The sequence below is a fragment of the Polistes dominula genome, unplaced genomic scaffold, assembly GCF_049000335.1.
Source record: "Polistes dominula isolate Pdom_NZ unplaced genomic scaffold, Pdom_raw_medaka contig_28, whole genome shotgun sequence".
In the NCBI taxonomy this organism is placed as follows: Eukaryota; Metazoa; Arthropoda; class Insecta; order Hymenoptera; family Vespidae; genus Polistes; species Polistes dominula.
Window position 1 is genome coordinate 628,785 of NW_028300879.1, and position 18,187 is coordinate 646,971.

General features: G+C 28.0%; 3 protein-coding genes across 7 annotated transcripts in view; all 3 read right to left on the bottom strand.

The window, feature by feature from the left end:
- Window positions 1–12: 12 nt before the first annotated feature.
- Window positions 13–3,255, bottom strand: LOC107068492 (cytochrome P450 6A1). The gene is made up of 6 exons (XM_015324929.2): window positions 3,096–3,255; window positions 2,340–2,726; window positions 1,555–2,080; window positions 1,252–1,473; window positions 931–1,182; window positions 13–320 (listed from the first exon to the last, which is right to left on the bottom strand). Exons 2-6 carry the CDS (start codon window positions 2,673–2,675, stop codon window positions 151–153), a joined length of 1,506 nt encoding a protein of 501 aa, XP_015180415.1. The 5' UTR covers window positions 2,676–2,726; window positions 3,096–3,255; the 3' UTR covers window positions 13–150.
- Window positions 3,256–4,108: 853 nt separating this feature from the next.
- Window positions 4,109–8,630, bottom strand: LOC107068430 (cytochrome P450 6a2). The gene is given in 7 exon segments (XM_089172112.1): window positions 4,109–4,626; window positions 4,721–4,975; window positions 5,148–5,369; window positions 5,478–6,003; window positions 6,226–6,260; window positions 6,263–6,630; window positions 7,569–8,630. Coding segments are annotated over 6 exon segments (1,509 nt in total). The 5' UTR covers window positions 6,561–6,630; window positions 7,569–8,630; the 3' UTR covers window positions 4,109–4,453.
- Window positions 8,631–9,572: 942 nt separating this feature from the next.
- Window positions 9,573–18,187, bottom strand: part of Nrx-1 (neurexin 1) — a 263,851-nt gene continuing 255,236 nt past the window's right edge. For all 5 annotated transcript variants that reach the window (XM_015324919.2, XM_015324920.2, XM_015324923.2 and 2 more), the window contains one exon: window positions 9,573–18,053. In XM_015324919.2, the coding sequence (XP_015180405.2) occupies window positions 17,627–18,053 (427 nt within the window). In that variant the 3' untranslated portion in view covers window positions 9,573–17,626. The remainder of the gene's footprint in view (window positions 18,054–18,187) is intronic.

Genomic DNA, 18,187 nt, shown 5'->3' on the forward strand with positions numbered 1-18,187 from the left:
AACTCTTATAAATAATAATAATAATAATATCATATATATTTTTATTTCTAGACTACGTTTATAATAAATATAAAACCATTAGACACACAACACACACCACCAGTAATCGAGTTAATTTTTCATATGAATTTAGAAAACAACGTAATTTTATTAATTTATAATTTTAGTGATTTTTAAATAAATTCCGTTTTTAGGTTGAAATAAAAATGCTGAGGAACTGACCACATATGGAATTTCGGTTTTTTCGCAGACATCGACCTTGTAATTACGTAAAATCGTTATCAATCCCATTTTTGTTTGAACAACAGCAAATCTTTCTCCTAAAAAATGATCAAAAACTTATATTAATTATTTAACCCTTTCACTACTACGGGTGACTATAGTCACCCGCCACAAAACGACACCCGCACACGACGGGTGACTATAGTCACCCGTCACACGATGCCACCTATACGCGACGGGTGACTATAGTCATAGACTATAGTCACATAATTATGAACACAAATCATTTTGTTTCTAAAAGTAATGTCACAAAGTCGTTTTTGAGACAAAAGGCTCCGAATGCTAAAGACTGCGCGCGCTTAATGTTCCCACTTTCGGTACGGCGCTCCGTTCTAGACGAGGTACTTCGCGGCGAGGCCCACCGTAGCGAAAGGGTTAATAAGAATGATTGGAAGTAGATCAGAGCTTCTCAGAGTATATTTAGTGGTCTTATATGAAGTCGTAGACATTTGAGCGAAAAATTCCTGGTAAAGTAACGATCAAAGATTTATTAACAAACCGGATTAGCAACGTTACGCGTATAGTATGTTTATGAATTAATCATAGTCAAAGAAAGTAAAGCAATAATATTTGTTCGTGTAAAAGAATCGTTCGTAGGTGAAAAATGTTGAGAAGCCCCCTGTTAAAGAATAATTTGAATTTTGTTACCAATACAGTTCCGTGGTCCTCTACCAAAAGGTAAATATGTTGTTTCGTTGATTACATTATCTTGTGTCAAAAATCGTTCGGGATCGAAAACATCTGGATTCGGATAAATTTCTGGATTGCGGTGGATCGCAACAACGGGTATTAAAATTTTTTGATTTTTGGGTATAGTAAGCGTAGTTCCTTTGAATGTGTAAGATGATGCTTGACATTGTCTGAACAAGATCATTCCTGGTGGATATTTCCTTAACGTTTCTGGAGATAAAATTCTACAGGTGAATTCATCTGTTAAAAATAATTATTCATTTTATTTTCTATAAGCACCTTGAAACACTGCATGTAAGTAGCCCATCTTTTTGATCGATTCATACTTCATAGTTCCATTATTTTTGTCAAATTCTTCGCGAATTTCTTTACGAAGTTTGTTTTGTATTTCATGATTTAGTGCTAGCTCGTAAAGTGTATTAGTCATTGTTGTGGAAGATGTTTCAAAACCGGCAGCAAAAAATACGAACGCTTGAGCGGCACACAACGTATCCGTCAATTCTGTAATATTAAAATAATATAAATAATTCCAAATAATATTTTGTAATATTTCTAATATTATCGAATATTGTTAAATCTTACCGATATCATCTCCAAGCTTATCTGGATTTTCTTTCAATTCCTTCATTATGTTTATAAAATCGTGTCTAACGATGTTATTTTTAATTCTGTGTTCCATCGTTTGTTTGACAATATTAACGAAGAAAGAAGTTTGATAAGTATTGTGAAACAAAAATCCGAGCTCGTTGTATAATTTTGGAAAACTTTCTCGTAGACGAAACTTTAAAATGTTTATTAAATTCATCTTAAATATTTCTCTACCCATTTGACGAAATTCGCTATCCTCGTCTGTGAGTGCGTTCATTTCGATACCAAATGCACAATTACCGATCACATCAGTAGTGAATTTAGCTGTCAATTCACGAATTTCAACGAAATCCTTATCAAGTATCTTGTCCAAATATTGTTCCAAATGTTGTGAACATTCTATTATCAAAGGGAACATTTCTTTTAATTTTCCGGAAGTAAACGCAGGTGAAAGTTTGTTCCTTAATGGTCTCCATTTGTCTGCATCGAGAAATACAAGATGTTGGGAAAGTGGTTCTACCTAAAAAAGAAAATATTTTATAAGAATCAGTAATAAAATTTACTATATATATAAACAATGAACACAATAATTTATTCGATTAATTAAATAGTTCATGACGAGTTCAAAAAAATTCAATACAGATGCTTTTATATTTCGGTAGAAGTATTTAAGAATGAAATAAATTGACTTGAAATAACCGCAATTTTGACGCAACCATGACTCAAAGTTTGAACTTTCTGCTCAACTCAAAGCAATTGGTTACAAACAAATGTCATACTTTTTCTGTAACAGCAGTACCACGTTGAGGGAAAGTGGAAAAGTCCTTTATCAAGACATCCTTTAACAATTGTGGATCAGTTAAGATAAGTATCGGTGAAGTTCGGAAGAAAACACCTATGTACGGTTCGTTTCTATATTTACTGCAGAGTTCATTCAAAAAATCTGGCAAAGTTTTCCGTTGAAGTAGTAAATCTTTGATATTTCCAAATAGAGGAATTGGTTCCGGCCCTTTCACTCCACGATTTTTCCAGAAGTTAAATGTCGAGGTCAGATAATAATAAAAAAGAATAACGATAACAGCTGCTCCCGTCAATATTTCAAATATTCCCGCCATTGCTGTAACAGCGGACGCTTAACGGTTGACTTCAACGTTTAAGCTTTATTTCTACGAAAGAAGGCGTATTAGATTATTTAGAATGTGAGTTCGAAAGTAGGAAAACCTAAAGGTTTTAAGGCAATATATTTATATGTATACCATAATAAACGATTGTAAAATATTTCACGTTTTAATAGCAATGAAAATTCATGAATGCAATTGTGCAATTATTATGAACATCACTCTTGCATTATATAATAGTCCACGGTCAATATAGTTATCAGGTAAACGTAAATACGTATCATGCAAGTATATTTAGATTTTATTATAAAATTATTAAAAAAATTGTTCGAATATTATGAAACGAAAAGATTTAATTGTTAGTAATAAAGTTGTATAAAAAAATGAAACAAAATGAAGAGAATAAAACAGAATTACCTTGTTATTCGTGAAATTACTCAGCACAATTTAGTCTGTTGCGAATGATGCTATGAGTTGTGCCTGTGAGTGGTATTTAATCACGTGACTTGACAATCACTCCTCCGTTTGATCAAGAGATCTCTTTGGACTACCTAGTCTGGAATGATGCTTCACATTTCTCGTTTCATATTATTAAGTAAATAAAAAAGAAAGAGGGGGAATAATTGTTTACTTATTATAAAATTTATTATCAATCTTCTTAATGATTCTTAGAAGAGAAGACTAAAGAAAGGAGATAAGAGAGATTTTTGAATATGATACTTCAAAGTGAATCGATCAATTGATCAATCGATAATCCTCTTTTTAATTTTACTCATACTTTGTAAAAAAAAAAAGTATAAAATAATTATTAAAATAAAGAAATTAATTGAACAATTAGATTAAAATAAAACTGAAAAGTAAAAAAAATTAAATATATATATTTTTTTACATTACTTTAATTAAACAAGTTATAATCGAAATAAAACTGCAAAATTAAAAAGAAAAAAAAACAATTGAAAATAAAAAAATATAAGAAAACAAAAGAATGTTTATATTTCTTTATAACAATATTAAGTTTATTATAGCGTGTGACTTGCACTTTTATTGTTATCTTTTTTGTATCAACTATACTTCCTAATTATGAAAAATACAGATGACTCATGAAGTTGATTAACAGAATACGCTTATCATTAATATATATATGCTTATCTTAAGATAAAAATATGGAATGTCATATTACTAGAAATATATATATAAAAGATTTGATAATAAAATAAATGATTTAAAAAAAGTATTGATTTATTTTTCTTGGATCATTTGAATTGTAGTTGACAATAAGAAAGAAAATGTTTTTACCGACTATGTATGATCGAGATAATGTAGGTTGCATGAATGAAAATTGCAGCATTTAAGGCGTTAAGAGATTTAAAATAAAAATGAAGTCAGCGGTCGCGAATGTATTAATTAATAGTGTCATTGATTTTTTTGGATTTTTGTTATATTTCTATTTCTATTTCTATTTTGTTCATTACTTTCTGTTTATGCAGTTCAATTACAAACAAATGTATTATACTGTAGTAGGAAAAATATTTAAAAAATGTTGGATTTGTATGGTAAAACATTAACATTGCCAAATAAATTATTTATTTTTCATTTACATTTGATTGCAAAACATAAATTTAACCACTGAAAAATTGGTAATCGTACGAGATTACTAAAAAAAAATTTCACTTTCTGTTTGAATAAGCAAACAATTGTTTTCAGATAACATAAAATCTTCAATTGTGATGTTCACGAAACATTCGTAAATAGATTTTTAAAATAAATGCATTTCATTATTTATTATTAATTTTACTAACTTTTATATATATTCCTCTTTTTGGATGCACCAAAAACGCCGATTGTCTTATCGGATATGGAATTTCGGTTTTATCACAAACATCAACTTGGTGATTTCTTAAAAATGATGCTAATCCCACTTTCGATTGAATCATCGCAAATCTTTCACCTGAGTAATAACGAATTAAAAATGACATATTAATAATTACGTGATACATACGTATTTAATTAATATCGATTATTTATATTAGAAATTTGTGTACCAATACAACTGCGAGGTCCTCTTCCAAATGGGAAATACGTTGAATCGTTAATTGCAGAATTATTTTCATCCAAAAATCTTTCGGGATCGAAAACTAGAGGTTTTGGATAAATGTTCGGATTGTGATGCATTCCATAAATTGGTATAACAATTTTCTGATTTTTTGGTATTGTAAGATCAGTGTCAGGGAACGTGTAAGATGGTACTACACATTTTCTAAATAAACCCCATACCGGTGAATGTTTCCTCAGTGTTTCTATAAAAATATATATATATAAAAATGCATTCCATTAAGTTGTTTATAAAAAATCTAAACACAAATAAATCTAACACAATTCTGATGCATAATGGAATATGTATGTCTTATTGTTCAAATAACTTGAATTATATTTAATAATTAATGATCATTAATTACATTGTTTATGTACCTTGAAAAACAGCGTGTAAATATTTCATCTTGTTTACCGACTCGTACAAAATTGTACCTTCATTTTCCTCAAATACTTCGTCAATCTCTTGACGAACTCTGTCCTGTATGTCTTTATTTTGAGCTAACTCGTAAAGAACATTGCTCATTGTCCAAGCAGACGATTCGAAACCAGCACCGAAAAATAAATACGCTTGCGCGGCACATAACGAATCTGTTAATTCTAAAAAAAAAAAAAAAAAAAAACAATACAATAAAATATTTGAAATATTTCATGAAAAATGTTATTAAAATAATACAAACAATCAAATGAACATTTTTCAAATCTTACCAACTTCTTCTCCAAGTTTGTGCGGTTGTTCTCTTAATTCCATAAGTATATTTATGAAATCGTGTCTGATATATTGATGTTTTTTTCTATATTCCATAGTTTCCTTAACGATATTTAAAAAAAATTTAGTAAGATGGGAATAATCGAAGAGGAAGCTCAGCTGATTGTATAATTTAGGAAAACTCGTACGCAAGCCTTCTCTCAAATCTCTTTTCAAACCAGATCGAAACATTTCTCTACCCATTCTACGAAATTCACTGTTATCGTCAGCAAGTGCATTCATTTCTATGCCGAATGCACAATTACCGATCACATCAGTAGTAAATCTACCCATTAATTCGTAAATCTCGACAATATTGTTGTCAGGCATATTGTCCAAATACTGTTCTAAATGTTTTGCGCATTCTTTTACCAATGGGAACATTTCCTTTAATTTACCGGAAGAAAACGCAGGTGTTAGTTTATTTCTCAATGGTTTCCATTTGTCTGCTTCTAGATGGAATAAATGTTGGGACAGTGGTTCAACCTTTAAGAGTAAACAAAAATTATTAAAATTTGCTTATAATCTAAGCTTAATTTATTTTATTTTATCAATTAACAGGTTGAATGCTACGGGGGTCACCGATGATCGGCGTGCCAAGATTAATAAAAATATATTCCACATCGTGGCGTCACGAACAATCCCGGTAAAATTGGCGTGACATTAAACTTGTTAATAATAATAATAGAATAAAAAAAAATTGCATACCTTTTCAGTCACGGATAGATTTCGTTGGGGAAACAAGAAAAGTCTTTTATCAAGACGCTCTTTATTAATTGTGGGTCTTTTAGAACGAGTATCGGTGTACTTCGAATGTATATTCCAAAGTATGGCTTATCTTCATATGTTTTGCAAAGTTCTATGAGATATTCGGCCATAATTTTTTTACGAAGCATAATATCAATGACATTGCCGAATAAAGGAAGTGGTCGAGGCCCTTCGACTCCAAGATTTTTCCAAAAATTGAACGTTCTACTCATGTAATAATGAAAAATTACAACGAGCGAAGTAACGATGCAAATTATTTCAAATATTCCCGGCATGTTGTGATTTTTGATATTTGACGACGATGACTTAGATATCTTTCAATTCTTATATACGATATTTTTATTTCTGAAAAGTAATATTAAAGATAATTAATTTCGTAATAACGATTCTTATATATTACCGGTAATTTACTAAAAGCCGACAATCTGCTGAATGCCTTGGCATTGTATAGAATAACTAGGCATTCTGTAGAATGACGGATTTCGAACTTTTCCTATAACATATATACTAGATTTTTTTATTTATAAATAACAAGATGAAAATATTGGGCCACTGAAAAAGTTCATGACTTTTTTATCAATATAGATAACTGATGCTGACATTTTGAAACATCATAAAATTATTTAAGTTACTCAATCTAGAGAAATAATCAGGTTGATCGTGATTTTAAAATTTTTCAGAATTATGGATCTGTTTATCATGATTACGAAACTTGTTATTTATGTAATATATTTTAATACATATTTGTATTAAATATAGAAGATAGTTAGCCAATTACTGGTTTTTCCAGTTTTACAAATGGTCAACTTCTGACTGTCGCGATTGACTTTTTATTAATGTTTATTATTTTTATGTAACACAACTTTTTTTTGTTGAAAAATATCCTTTCTTATATATAACGTCCGAAGTTTAAAGAATATCTTCAAGCATAAAGACCTATTATTCAATAAAAATGCAAAAGAAGTTACCACTAAAAAGAAAAAGAAAAAGAAAAAGAAAAAAAGAAAAAAATTAAAAAATTAATTAATAAAAATATTTTATAATTAATAAAATAATATAATTAATATAATATTATAATATTATATATTAGTATATTATATTATTATTTATATTATTTATTTATAATTTATTTTTATTTTTTTTTATTAATTAAAAATTTTTCTTAACCAATCGATCACTGATACATTCACCTTATGCAATATTTATATTTATTGAACTTATTTTATAGGTAGTATTGTTACGAAAATTATAAAAAAATATAAAAAGATAATTGTTTTACTTACTACTAATAGTTGTGGTATCATTGAGATAACTATGACTACTCACGAAATTATTCAAACAATCAACCGATTGATTATACTTTTGCTTTGATCTTCTTGACTGGCTGAATGATTATGAACATTAAGAATTTTGTTCTTGGAATTAGGTCTTTATAAATTTGGACCATGTTGATTAGATATAACGCCTGCGCACAGAATTGCCTCTTATATTACTTATACATACACAACTTGTTATTATATGTGTGAACAATATAAGTGTATTTATATAAACCAATAGATTTGTTTTTTTTTTTCATAATAAATGATTTTGGTCGGCACGAAAAATGCATTAAACACCATTATACAACTCACCCTATCTGCAGTAAATAATATTTCAACATAATGTGCATCGTATAATAAAAAAGTTCATGTTGGGTATCATGTGAAAATTACGTAAAATGTGAACAAAGTCAATGTGTTAAATATGACAAGCTTTTATGCTTTAATTCTTTTTTTTTTTTATTAACTTTCCTAATTGTACTTAAAATATATCTATCATTACAATTACATATATAATTTATTACATGAATTTTTTCAAATGTTCTCAAACTTGTAAGCGTTCTTTCCTTTTTGTAAATATTCTTAATATAAAATTTGTTCTTTTGTTTATAAATTATAATATTTATGTGCTATATTCGATAATCATAATTTATATTTCATATATTTATTATTCTGTTCTCTCTCTCTCTCTCTCTCTCTCTCTCTTTAATATGGGCTTAATGATTTTTTAAATGTTTCTTTGTAGTTGTTAAAATATGTGTATACGGTTTATGTAGCTAAAATCTCGTTTGTGATTCCCAATAAAAGATATTTCATGACCTTTGATAAAGCAATGCGTGTCAAAAGTATGTTAAAGAGTAAAGGGATTCCCATGTTCGTTTTGAAATCTTAATTATGATTATAAATTTAAAACAACGACCATGAGAGCTCTATCATTGGAAAAATATTTATATTTGACATTAATATTCGAATTAAAAGAAAATAATATTATTTTTGTTATGCAACATTTATATAAATATATTTTTATTATTTTCATTAAAAAAAAAAAAAAATTAACAAATATTAATTTGCATATTTATTATTTTCAAATAAAGAGGATAATGTGTAATCATTTTACATTCATTAAATGTAAAACTAGTCGACATTTTATAATTGTAGCTGTAATTTATTCATCTATATCACACAAAGTAGATAGAAAAATAAAAAAAATGATGAAATAATTGAATAGCAAATAAAACAAATTAAATGTTAATGAATAATTATAATAATTGTGACATATTACCATAATCAAATATACCATATATCGTTAAAGTAGGAAACGAAACAAATTTATCCAAAATAATTTCTTCCTTATATCTATCGCTTAACACTGTAGCCGGCATATTTGTTTTGTTTTTTATACTAAGTACTGTCAAAAATAATAAAATTTGGAAAAAACAAAATAATTTTTACATATATTCTATATATAAATATGTAAATATAAATTTTATATATGTAGGTATCTCTAGCAGGGGCGTGACGTAACGTAGCAATTCGACCTATCTACTTTAATTTTGAATTTAGCTACCAGATAGCGTATTCAAGTGCTAGAAATTACTAGAAATCCCAATATATATAAAATATTAATAAAGTAATAATAAAATAATAATAAAAAATAATAACAATTATAAAATAATATAAATTTTTAAATATATATATTTATATGTACATGTATAAATTTTTAAAGCCTTTTTTACAGTAGCTTGATAAAAATTTAATGAGATGTCACACTATATTATAGAACTGTTTTATCTACAGTCAATAAATTAGAAATCATCAGATTTTGTGAGCGCGGATTTGAAATATTTGTAAAAGTTTAGAATTTATATTCTAACTGTGAATTTTTAATTTCTTGTCTCATGTCATCGATGTTGGGATAGAAGTAAATAAAAAATAATCAACGAGAGAAACACACGATGGGCAGGCAGATATTTTTTAATACTTTATTCATATAATTTTCGTAAGTTACGGCATTATCCCTAATTATATTTACATGTCTTCTTTATTTTTTGTTCTTGTTTGAGAAATTTCATAACGCGTGATGTGCGCGGCGCACTACGGTGCTGCGACGTGTGTGCTTGTGTATGAATGTGAATTCTATTCGCACATTATTTCCAATCGCTTTTGGTAAAAGATCTATCTCGCATAGCGAAATAAAAGATAAATGGTGACGTACGTATGTCGTCGTGTTGACTGCGTGATTAATATAAGTGTGTGTATGTGTATTTTTTTTTCTCTCTCTCTCTCTCTCTCTCTCTCCTCCTCCTCACGGTAATCCTGTATATAAGTAAATAAATACGCAAATTATATATTTATTTATTTAAATACATACGATTAGACAGACGTGTGTATTAAATAATTGCCAAAGTGATGTTATGGCAATATGCACGTGTCGAGTGAGAATAGATATATGAATGTGATTGTAGTTTTAAAGGTTTGATGTTTGGGTTTTGGTTTATAGGCAGGAGGGAGGGGTATGCTTGTCTCTGCTTAAAAATCGAATTTCTAACGAAATGGCACAGTAGGCTTCGCCTTGACGTGTAAAAAATCTAAATGCATCATATACGCTTGCTTACGTTACATTATTTATATCCGTATTTAATATAATTCATCAAAATGATCAAGAGAAAAAGGCTGACTAGAGCGAGTTACATACGATTAATAAACACGTTCGATCGATCGATTAAACGATCGACAAAAAATTACACAGCATTAGAATATACATTTTTTTTTTTTTTAATATATATATATATATAATATATTATACCCTTTTTTACCACCAGTCTTCACACAATCGATTGCTACTATACACATTACATATATACACACACACACATATATATATACATATATATATTTATAATGTTATATATATGTATGGGCGTGTAAAAATTGTCATGAGTTAGCTGACAAAAAAATATGCGCGATCGAACGGCGTCTATTTCTATTTCTCTCTCTCTTTCTTTCTCACTCTCTCTCTCTCTCTCTTTCTCTCTTGTTCTCTCTTTCTCTCTTTCTTTCACACTCATATACATACTATCACACTTTATCTTTCTTTTATACTTTTACTATCTCTATCTCTATCTCTATCATTATCATTAATTTTTCTCTCTCTCTTTCTCTCTTGGCTGCAACTTAAAGCACATGCTTTCTCTCTATTTAATTACTGTACTCGTATATACTCATAAACGAAATCATCAATCGTACAAATGTAAAATATCCTTCCTCTCTATCTAATTAATAAAAGAGAATATGGGGGGTTTAAGCTTTTTATATTTTGTATCCTCGACACCGTAAACATTATAAGTATGTATTTATATAAATAAATAAATACTTATATCGTAAATAACCTTTTCTCTTGTCTCATTAATCCAACTATTTGTTCTCTTTTACAATCAACCCCATCTTATCAGATCGATTAATTTATTATTACGTGACGAAATTGTTTATCATTATCGAGGAGAGATTACAGAAGTGAAAAAAAGGGGCAAAAGAGAGGCGGAGGGGTGGGGGTGGGAGTGGGGGTAAATGATTTATGTTATTCTTATTATTAAATATCATATGTATATCGATTTTTGCCAAATCTTCTTAAAATCGTAACTCATTTCGTTTAGTTTTGTTTAATACGACTTAAAAGACATTTTGTTCGTTAGTTACGATTACGATTAATTATAGAATTAATCATTGCGTTAGTATAAATGTTTCATTGTCAGTTTGAATAATCGTCGGTACTTCGAAGGATATGCAGAAAAGTCAGTTAGGGCAGTGATAACAATATGTAACGTTTATCGCGAATTCTTCAATGGTTTAATTTTTTTTTTTTATTTAGATTTGTTCATGACGCGATAGAAATATTAACGTACGAGGTGGGTAATAATGTAATAGCACCGAATTGATAATTATAATAATAATGACAATAATAATAATAATAATAATAATAAAATATTAACATATTCGCAACCGTTGACTTGAATTCACGTCTTTTCAAGTTCTATTCTTAATTAAACGCTGACATGAAATTCACGTCATTTTAAATTTAAAAAATTTATATTTAATTATATCAATATAATATTTAAATAATTATATTTTGTATCATTTAAATATAAATTTAAATAATTCATTATTTTTGTCGATACTCAGTATTAAAAAAAGGAAAAAATATGTCGGCCGCGAATGTGTTAATTGAAATATTGAGGATTTTATTTTGCGATTTTTTGATATTTCATCGAAAAGAGACAGAGTGAGAAAGAGAGAGTGTCATAAGGAAAAATAAATTAATAAATAATTAAATAATTATACATACATACATATACATACATACACATGTCTTCGCGCAATTCTGTTCGCTTTACGGTGCGAGGAGGTTAGAAATATCGTTAAGACTGCCTGTTCATATTCAAAGTCGTGTTTCTCTTTTTCTAAATTCTAAGAAATCGACATCGATTCGCATCATTATATTTATAGCTTTTGATCCGAAAATAATGCAGAAATGGAGATTTTTCATGGTTGGGTGGTCAGGGGTGACAAAAACTTGCGACAAAAGTAACGCCGGCATAATTCTGATTGCTTTTTTTTTAAGAAACTCTCGCCAATGTTTATTATTTATATTTATTGTTATTATTAATAATTGTATTATTATTTATAATTTATATTATTATTATTATTATTAATATTAAGAATTTTAATATTATTATTATTATTCTTATTCTTATTATAACTATTGTTATTATTATTAATATTATTATTATTATTATTGTGCTCTTCCATTTCTTTTATTTTTATCTTTTTGGGATTTTATGAAAAGTTATTTTTTTAAGCGTTACGCGAAAACATCATCGTTGAAATATACATTTTATAAGATGAAAATAAGCCCGATTTTCGATTAATTATATTCGATCCATGGTTTATGGTTTTTTCATCAAGGATTGAAACAATTTCGATGTTTTATTTGTAATTTAATTTCTGAATGAAAACAATTATTAATATTACCAAAAAATTGATTTCATATTGCAGTTTTCCAATTATTATTTTTCTTCGATTCGACATAGTAATCGATTAACAACCGACAAAAAAATCATTCTGAAGTCAATTTCAAAAGCAATTATAATTTAAGTTTCAAGCAAAGCAAACAATAAATTTGAATTCAATTTGAGAGAGAATTTTTATTTTAATAACATTCTGTATAATTCAACATTTTTTTTTTTACTTCTCACAGATGTTTTAAAAATCGTAATCGACGTCAGAAATCTTTTCTATTTCTGTTTTTTTTTTCTTTCTGTAATACGAACGCGAATTTAAGCTTTTGTGCGATATAGACGCAAGTAGTTGGATGTTTCAAAAATTACGCGCGCCGAGACAACAAGATTTTTGTGTGTTTTTTTTTGGTTTTTTGTTTTTTCAAGCTTTCGCTCTTCTTACCTTCCACGCATAATTTTTCGTTTGAATAAATGATAGATAAAAACGATCGATATGACGGAAATAATTTAATAATAAATTCAAACGATTTCGATTATTCGTGCGTGCACTTTTCCTCGTTTCACATTCATTATTTATGAATTATTCATACGTTTAAAGACATGCATGCATTTTCAACAAAAGATTTCGTATAATTATTTTTAAATAAAACGAACGATGAAATTATTAAAAAAATTTGTTAAAAACATTATCACATGAAATTGATTTTATGTACGAAGGAATAGGTGCATTTGTTGTTGTTAGATTAAATCATTTTTTAAAGAAAAAAATCTTCAATTAAAGATACGAGCATATTCATTTCATTTACAATTACCTAATATCTTTTTACATACACAAGCATACGGATTCACACATGTATATACAAATATAAATATACACGAAATGCTTGATGCGTATTCTAATATTTAAAATGGCGCGAGCGTTTTTTTTCTTCCTTTATTTCTCTCTTTTTTTCTTTTATGAAATAGTTTTTAATTAATCATTGTAATAAGCGCCTTTTGCGTTTGCGTTTGCGTTTGCGCAATAATACGTGTTTAGGTTTTTTTTTTTGTTTATGACATCAAGCGCACTGTAATGATACTGGGGACTATATGATTTTTATTTATTTGTTTTTTTTTTTAAATTATTATTATTACTATAATTATTATTATAATAATTATTATTAGTAGTATTATTATTATTTTTATTATTATTATTATTATTACTATTGTTATTATTATTATTATTATTATTATTATTATTATTACTATTGTTATTATTATTATTATTATTATTATTATTATTATTATTATTATTATTATTATTATTATTATTATTATTATTATTATTATTATGTTATTATAATTATTAGTATAATTATTAATTTTAAATATTTTTCCTTCGCTATATCTTTTTTCCCGACCAATATTTATTTCTATATCGTATTTTATATACTCGTTACTTTAAAATGATATTTTGAAATCAATAAAAATACACACTGACGATAAGATTAAATCCCAGTACGCACGAATATTCGTAAATTTGCAAAAAGAAGTTTGATTGTAGTCACATTTTATCGAAAGTAATTTGTTTTTGAACTGAAAACTTCTTTAGAAAATAGGGAGTGGATTTGAAAAAAAAAAAAAAATGAAACGTTGCGGCCATGTAACGAAGCTCGTTCGTCTCATTCTCTCAAAACTTTGTTTTTTTCGAAGATTTCACTTCTAACATGTGTGTGTGATCTGCACACATGATTTTTTTTTTATCACTAGCGTGGAAGGATGCGCGAAAAAGAGTGTTTTTTTTTTTTTTTAAATAAGAGAGATAGTAGAACGAATCACAAGTTAAATAAAAATGTCAGTATAATTATAATATTGTTTATCTTTGGATTGAAGATTGCGCGAATGTGCGCATCTAAAACGCAAAAAACTTTGTTTCCATTTCCTTTTTATTTATTTTTGTATGTTTGCTTATTCGTTTCTTTCCTGCTCTATGTATGTTTATTTTTATAACAATCGGACGTGTACAATTATTTATTGAAATTTTTTTTTCTCTTAATTATAATGTTATTTTTTCATTTTTTTTAACTTGTTTTTTTTTTTTTTTTTTTTTTTTTTAATCATATCTGAACGATTTCGATGAATCATCGCTTAAACGTGCTTTTAGTTTTCACGCGTAGTCTCATCTTTTTTTTTCCTTTCAGTCACGATCAGCCATTATCAAATATGTTAGTTTTATTAATAAATAATGTGCAAATTTTTGTACGAATATTAAATCGTAATTTTTTGCATGATTTTAAAAATTGCGTTAACTAATAAATTTTTTTTTTGTTCCAAAAGTAATCATTCAATTTGTTAGACTAATGTTTTAAGTTTTTAATCAAATTCAAAATAACAGAATTTTTCTTATTTAACATTTCAATATTATCTAATCAATATTAAATACATACGATCTTCTTTTTTTTTGTGTATTTAATTGTTGCAACATATTTGTGCAGCTTTTTAAATCAATTGGAAAATTTTTCATATTTTTTGTTTTCTTTTTCTTTTTATTTTATTTTATTTACGTTAATTCGGAAACGAAGATATCGTAGTAGCATTTCGATTATTTTATCAATTATAAGATATTAATCGATCTTGTAATTTCGTATTATCGAGTCTTTTCTTATCTCAATATTATAATTTAATATATAAGAAAGTACACATATTGCTTTCCACAAATCTTCCTCTTCATTCATCATTTGTTCTCTCTTTTTTTCTCTTGTTTGATTTCTTCGACACTTTTTAATGGAAGATCACACAACGCATAAATTATTAAATAAGTAATTATTTACTCATTTTTCTTTTTTTTTTTCTATGATGAAACGTTCACCATTTCACGATTACACGCACACACACTCTTTCTTTTTCTTTTTCTTTTTCTTTTTCTTTTTATTTATTTATTTATTTTCTCACGATCGTTGCGAGGATCCGAGTTCGTCTTTTGATATCACGCACGATACCATCTCGAAGGGAAGATTCACGAAAATTCCAGTTCAGCATCGAATAACAAATGATCGATTGATCGATCGATCGATCGTACGAGATCAATGTGATAAGTAGTATCCACTACTTATATAGATTTTTTTATATATGTATATGTGTATTTACCCGCACTTACACATGTATAATACGCAGTACCCGTAGTACTATTTGTGTATGTATATGTGTTTGTGTGTATTTATTTATTTTATATTTTTTTTCTTCATTTCCTTTTTTATATATATTTCCTCTATTAATTATTATTATTATTATTATTTATTATTATTATTATTATTATCATAATTATAATAATTATAATTAAGATTATTTTCAAGAAATAAACCAAAAAATGAAAGAAGATATTAAATGATATTCGAGAACTCGAGCTTGTGCCAACCGGTTTGGTTTAATTGGTTCTTATGAAAAAATATATTTATATGTATGTATGTATGTATGTATGTTTTTGTATGCATGTTTGTTTCTATGCTTGTATGTTTGCATGTATGTTTATATTATGTATGTACGTACGTACGTATGTATATTTGTTTATATGGCGTGCGTATACGTGTTCATACGCTAGCGCATATGTGTATATATATATTTATTGTTATGTGTATAAAACGTGCAGGCGCTTATTCATCGTCAATCCATCGAAATTATCTCGTCACAGTTTAGGTTCGTTATTACAATTATTACGATTATTTATTCATGTGTTATAATAATCGAAGTTGTCTTTTAACGATTCGACGGAACAGAGGCAATTATATCGTAGCTCGAAGAGAACACACGCACGCACACACACTCGCAGACAAACAGATAGAGAGAAAGAGAGATAGAGAGAGAGAGAGAGAGAGAGAGAGAGACAGACAGAGAGAGAATGGTTTAGGGGAAATTTTGTTGAAATATTTAACGCATCGTTCTCATAGTATAACTTTCTTTTTCATATTTTTATTTTTCATGTTATTTCCATTTTATAATGTTTCTTTGAGATCTGTAATGTTTTAACTATCGCACGATCGATACCGGAAGTTTTGATCGCGTTTACGCCTACTCATATAGACACAACGCTTTTCTCGTTCTCTCTTTTTCTTTTTTTTGTCTTGCTTATTCTTTTGCTTTGTTTTTTTTTTTTTTATTAATAAAATCTATCATTTAACAAACAATTTGCACGTATAACGTAACCGGTAATATCATATGTATGTATATATATATATATATATATATATATATATATATATATATATATATATATTTATGTATACATACATATAATATGTATATATATATGTATGTATTTTTTTCTATACAACAATAAGTGCAGTTTTAATCGCCATGTAGTATCATCATCTTCATCTTCATCCTTGTCATCATCATCTTCACTATCATTCATATATAATTACTTTCATCATTTTCTACAGTTTACAACATTCTTTCCAACATTATTCTCTTCAAACTGAAAACTTACACACGCACATATATCGTTTATAATCTTTCACAACTACGTTTTAACAATAAACAAAAGATTTGCTTTCTTCGGAGGAAAATTCAACTATGTATTGTATGCGTTAAGATAATCATCGTGTCAGCGATCGTGGATCGTAAATTTGGAAAACGCGAATCCTGTTGATCTTTGATTTTTCTTTTGTGATTGGAAAATATCGAAGAATGTTAATTGACAAGTACATGTAACACGGTATCTCGCCAATTTGTTCTTCTAAGTAAAAATCCACCTTTTATAATATAAGTTCTGTTGAGAGTTAGATCAAAGGAATATTTGTTGGTTTATTTTTGTACGAGGGCAAATGCCGTAGGACATGAAAGATGGATAAGATTATCTCTCTCTTTTTCTTCTTTCTTTCTTTCTTTCTTTCTTTCTTTCTTTCTCTCTTATTTCTTTCTCTATTTCTCATTCGTTCACTCTCGATCCGTTTCCTAATTTCTTGTTTTCTCTTTAATCTCTCTCTTAGTTACAGTCCAATTGGAAGGATACACGCATTCAATTGGCTAGGCCTACACATACCACTCCTTGATGTCTATAAGTTCTCGTTTCTTATTGGTTTTACTCCCGTTTGCGCCATTTTTGAGTGCACCGTTAAACGGCTGCCCCGAACCAGTTGGTCCGAGCAAAGCAGCATTTGGATCCTGACAAAAAGTTTTTGTCTCGTCGACCTTGTAACTGGTTTCCGGTCGATTTTTAAACTTCAGTATTATCAGGATGATGAGTACTATCGCGATTAGGGCACCCGCTATAATACCAATTATCAGGGCAACGTTCTCCGCAGTTTCCGATGTTATCCTCTTGTTTTTGTTATTGTTCTTAGGCGGGGTTGGCATCGGTGGATAAATTGGCGGCGGAGGTGGTGGTGGTGGGTCCGTCATCTCTGTTGTACTCGTTTGCGTTGTCACTGTTGTCGATCGGGGCGTCACACTACTGCTACTACATATTCAAACAAACAACAAAATAATATGAGAAGATGTGTAATATATGAACGACTATAGCATTATTTAATTATACATATACTCAAAGGTACATTCCTTTCTTCGCATATATAAAAATGTCAATTAAAATAA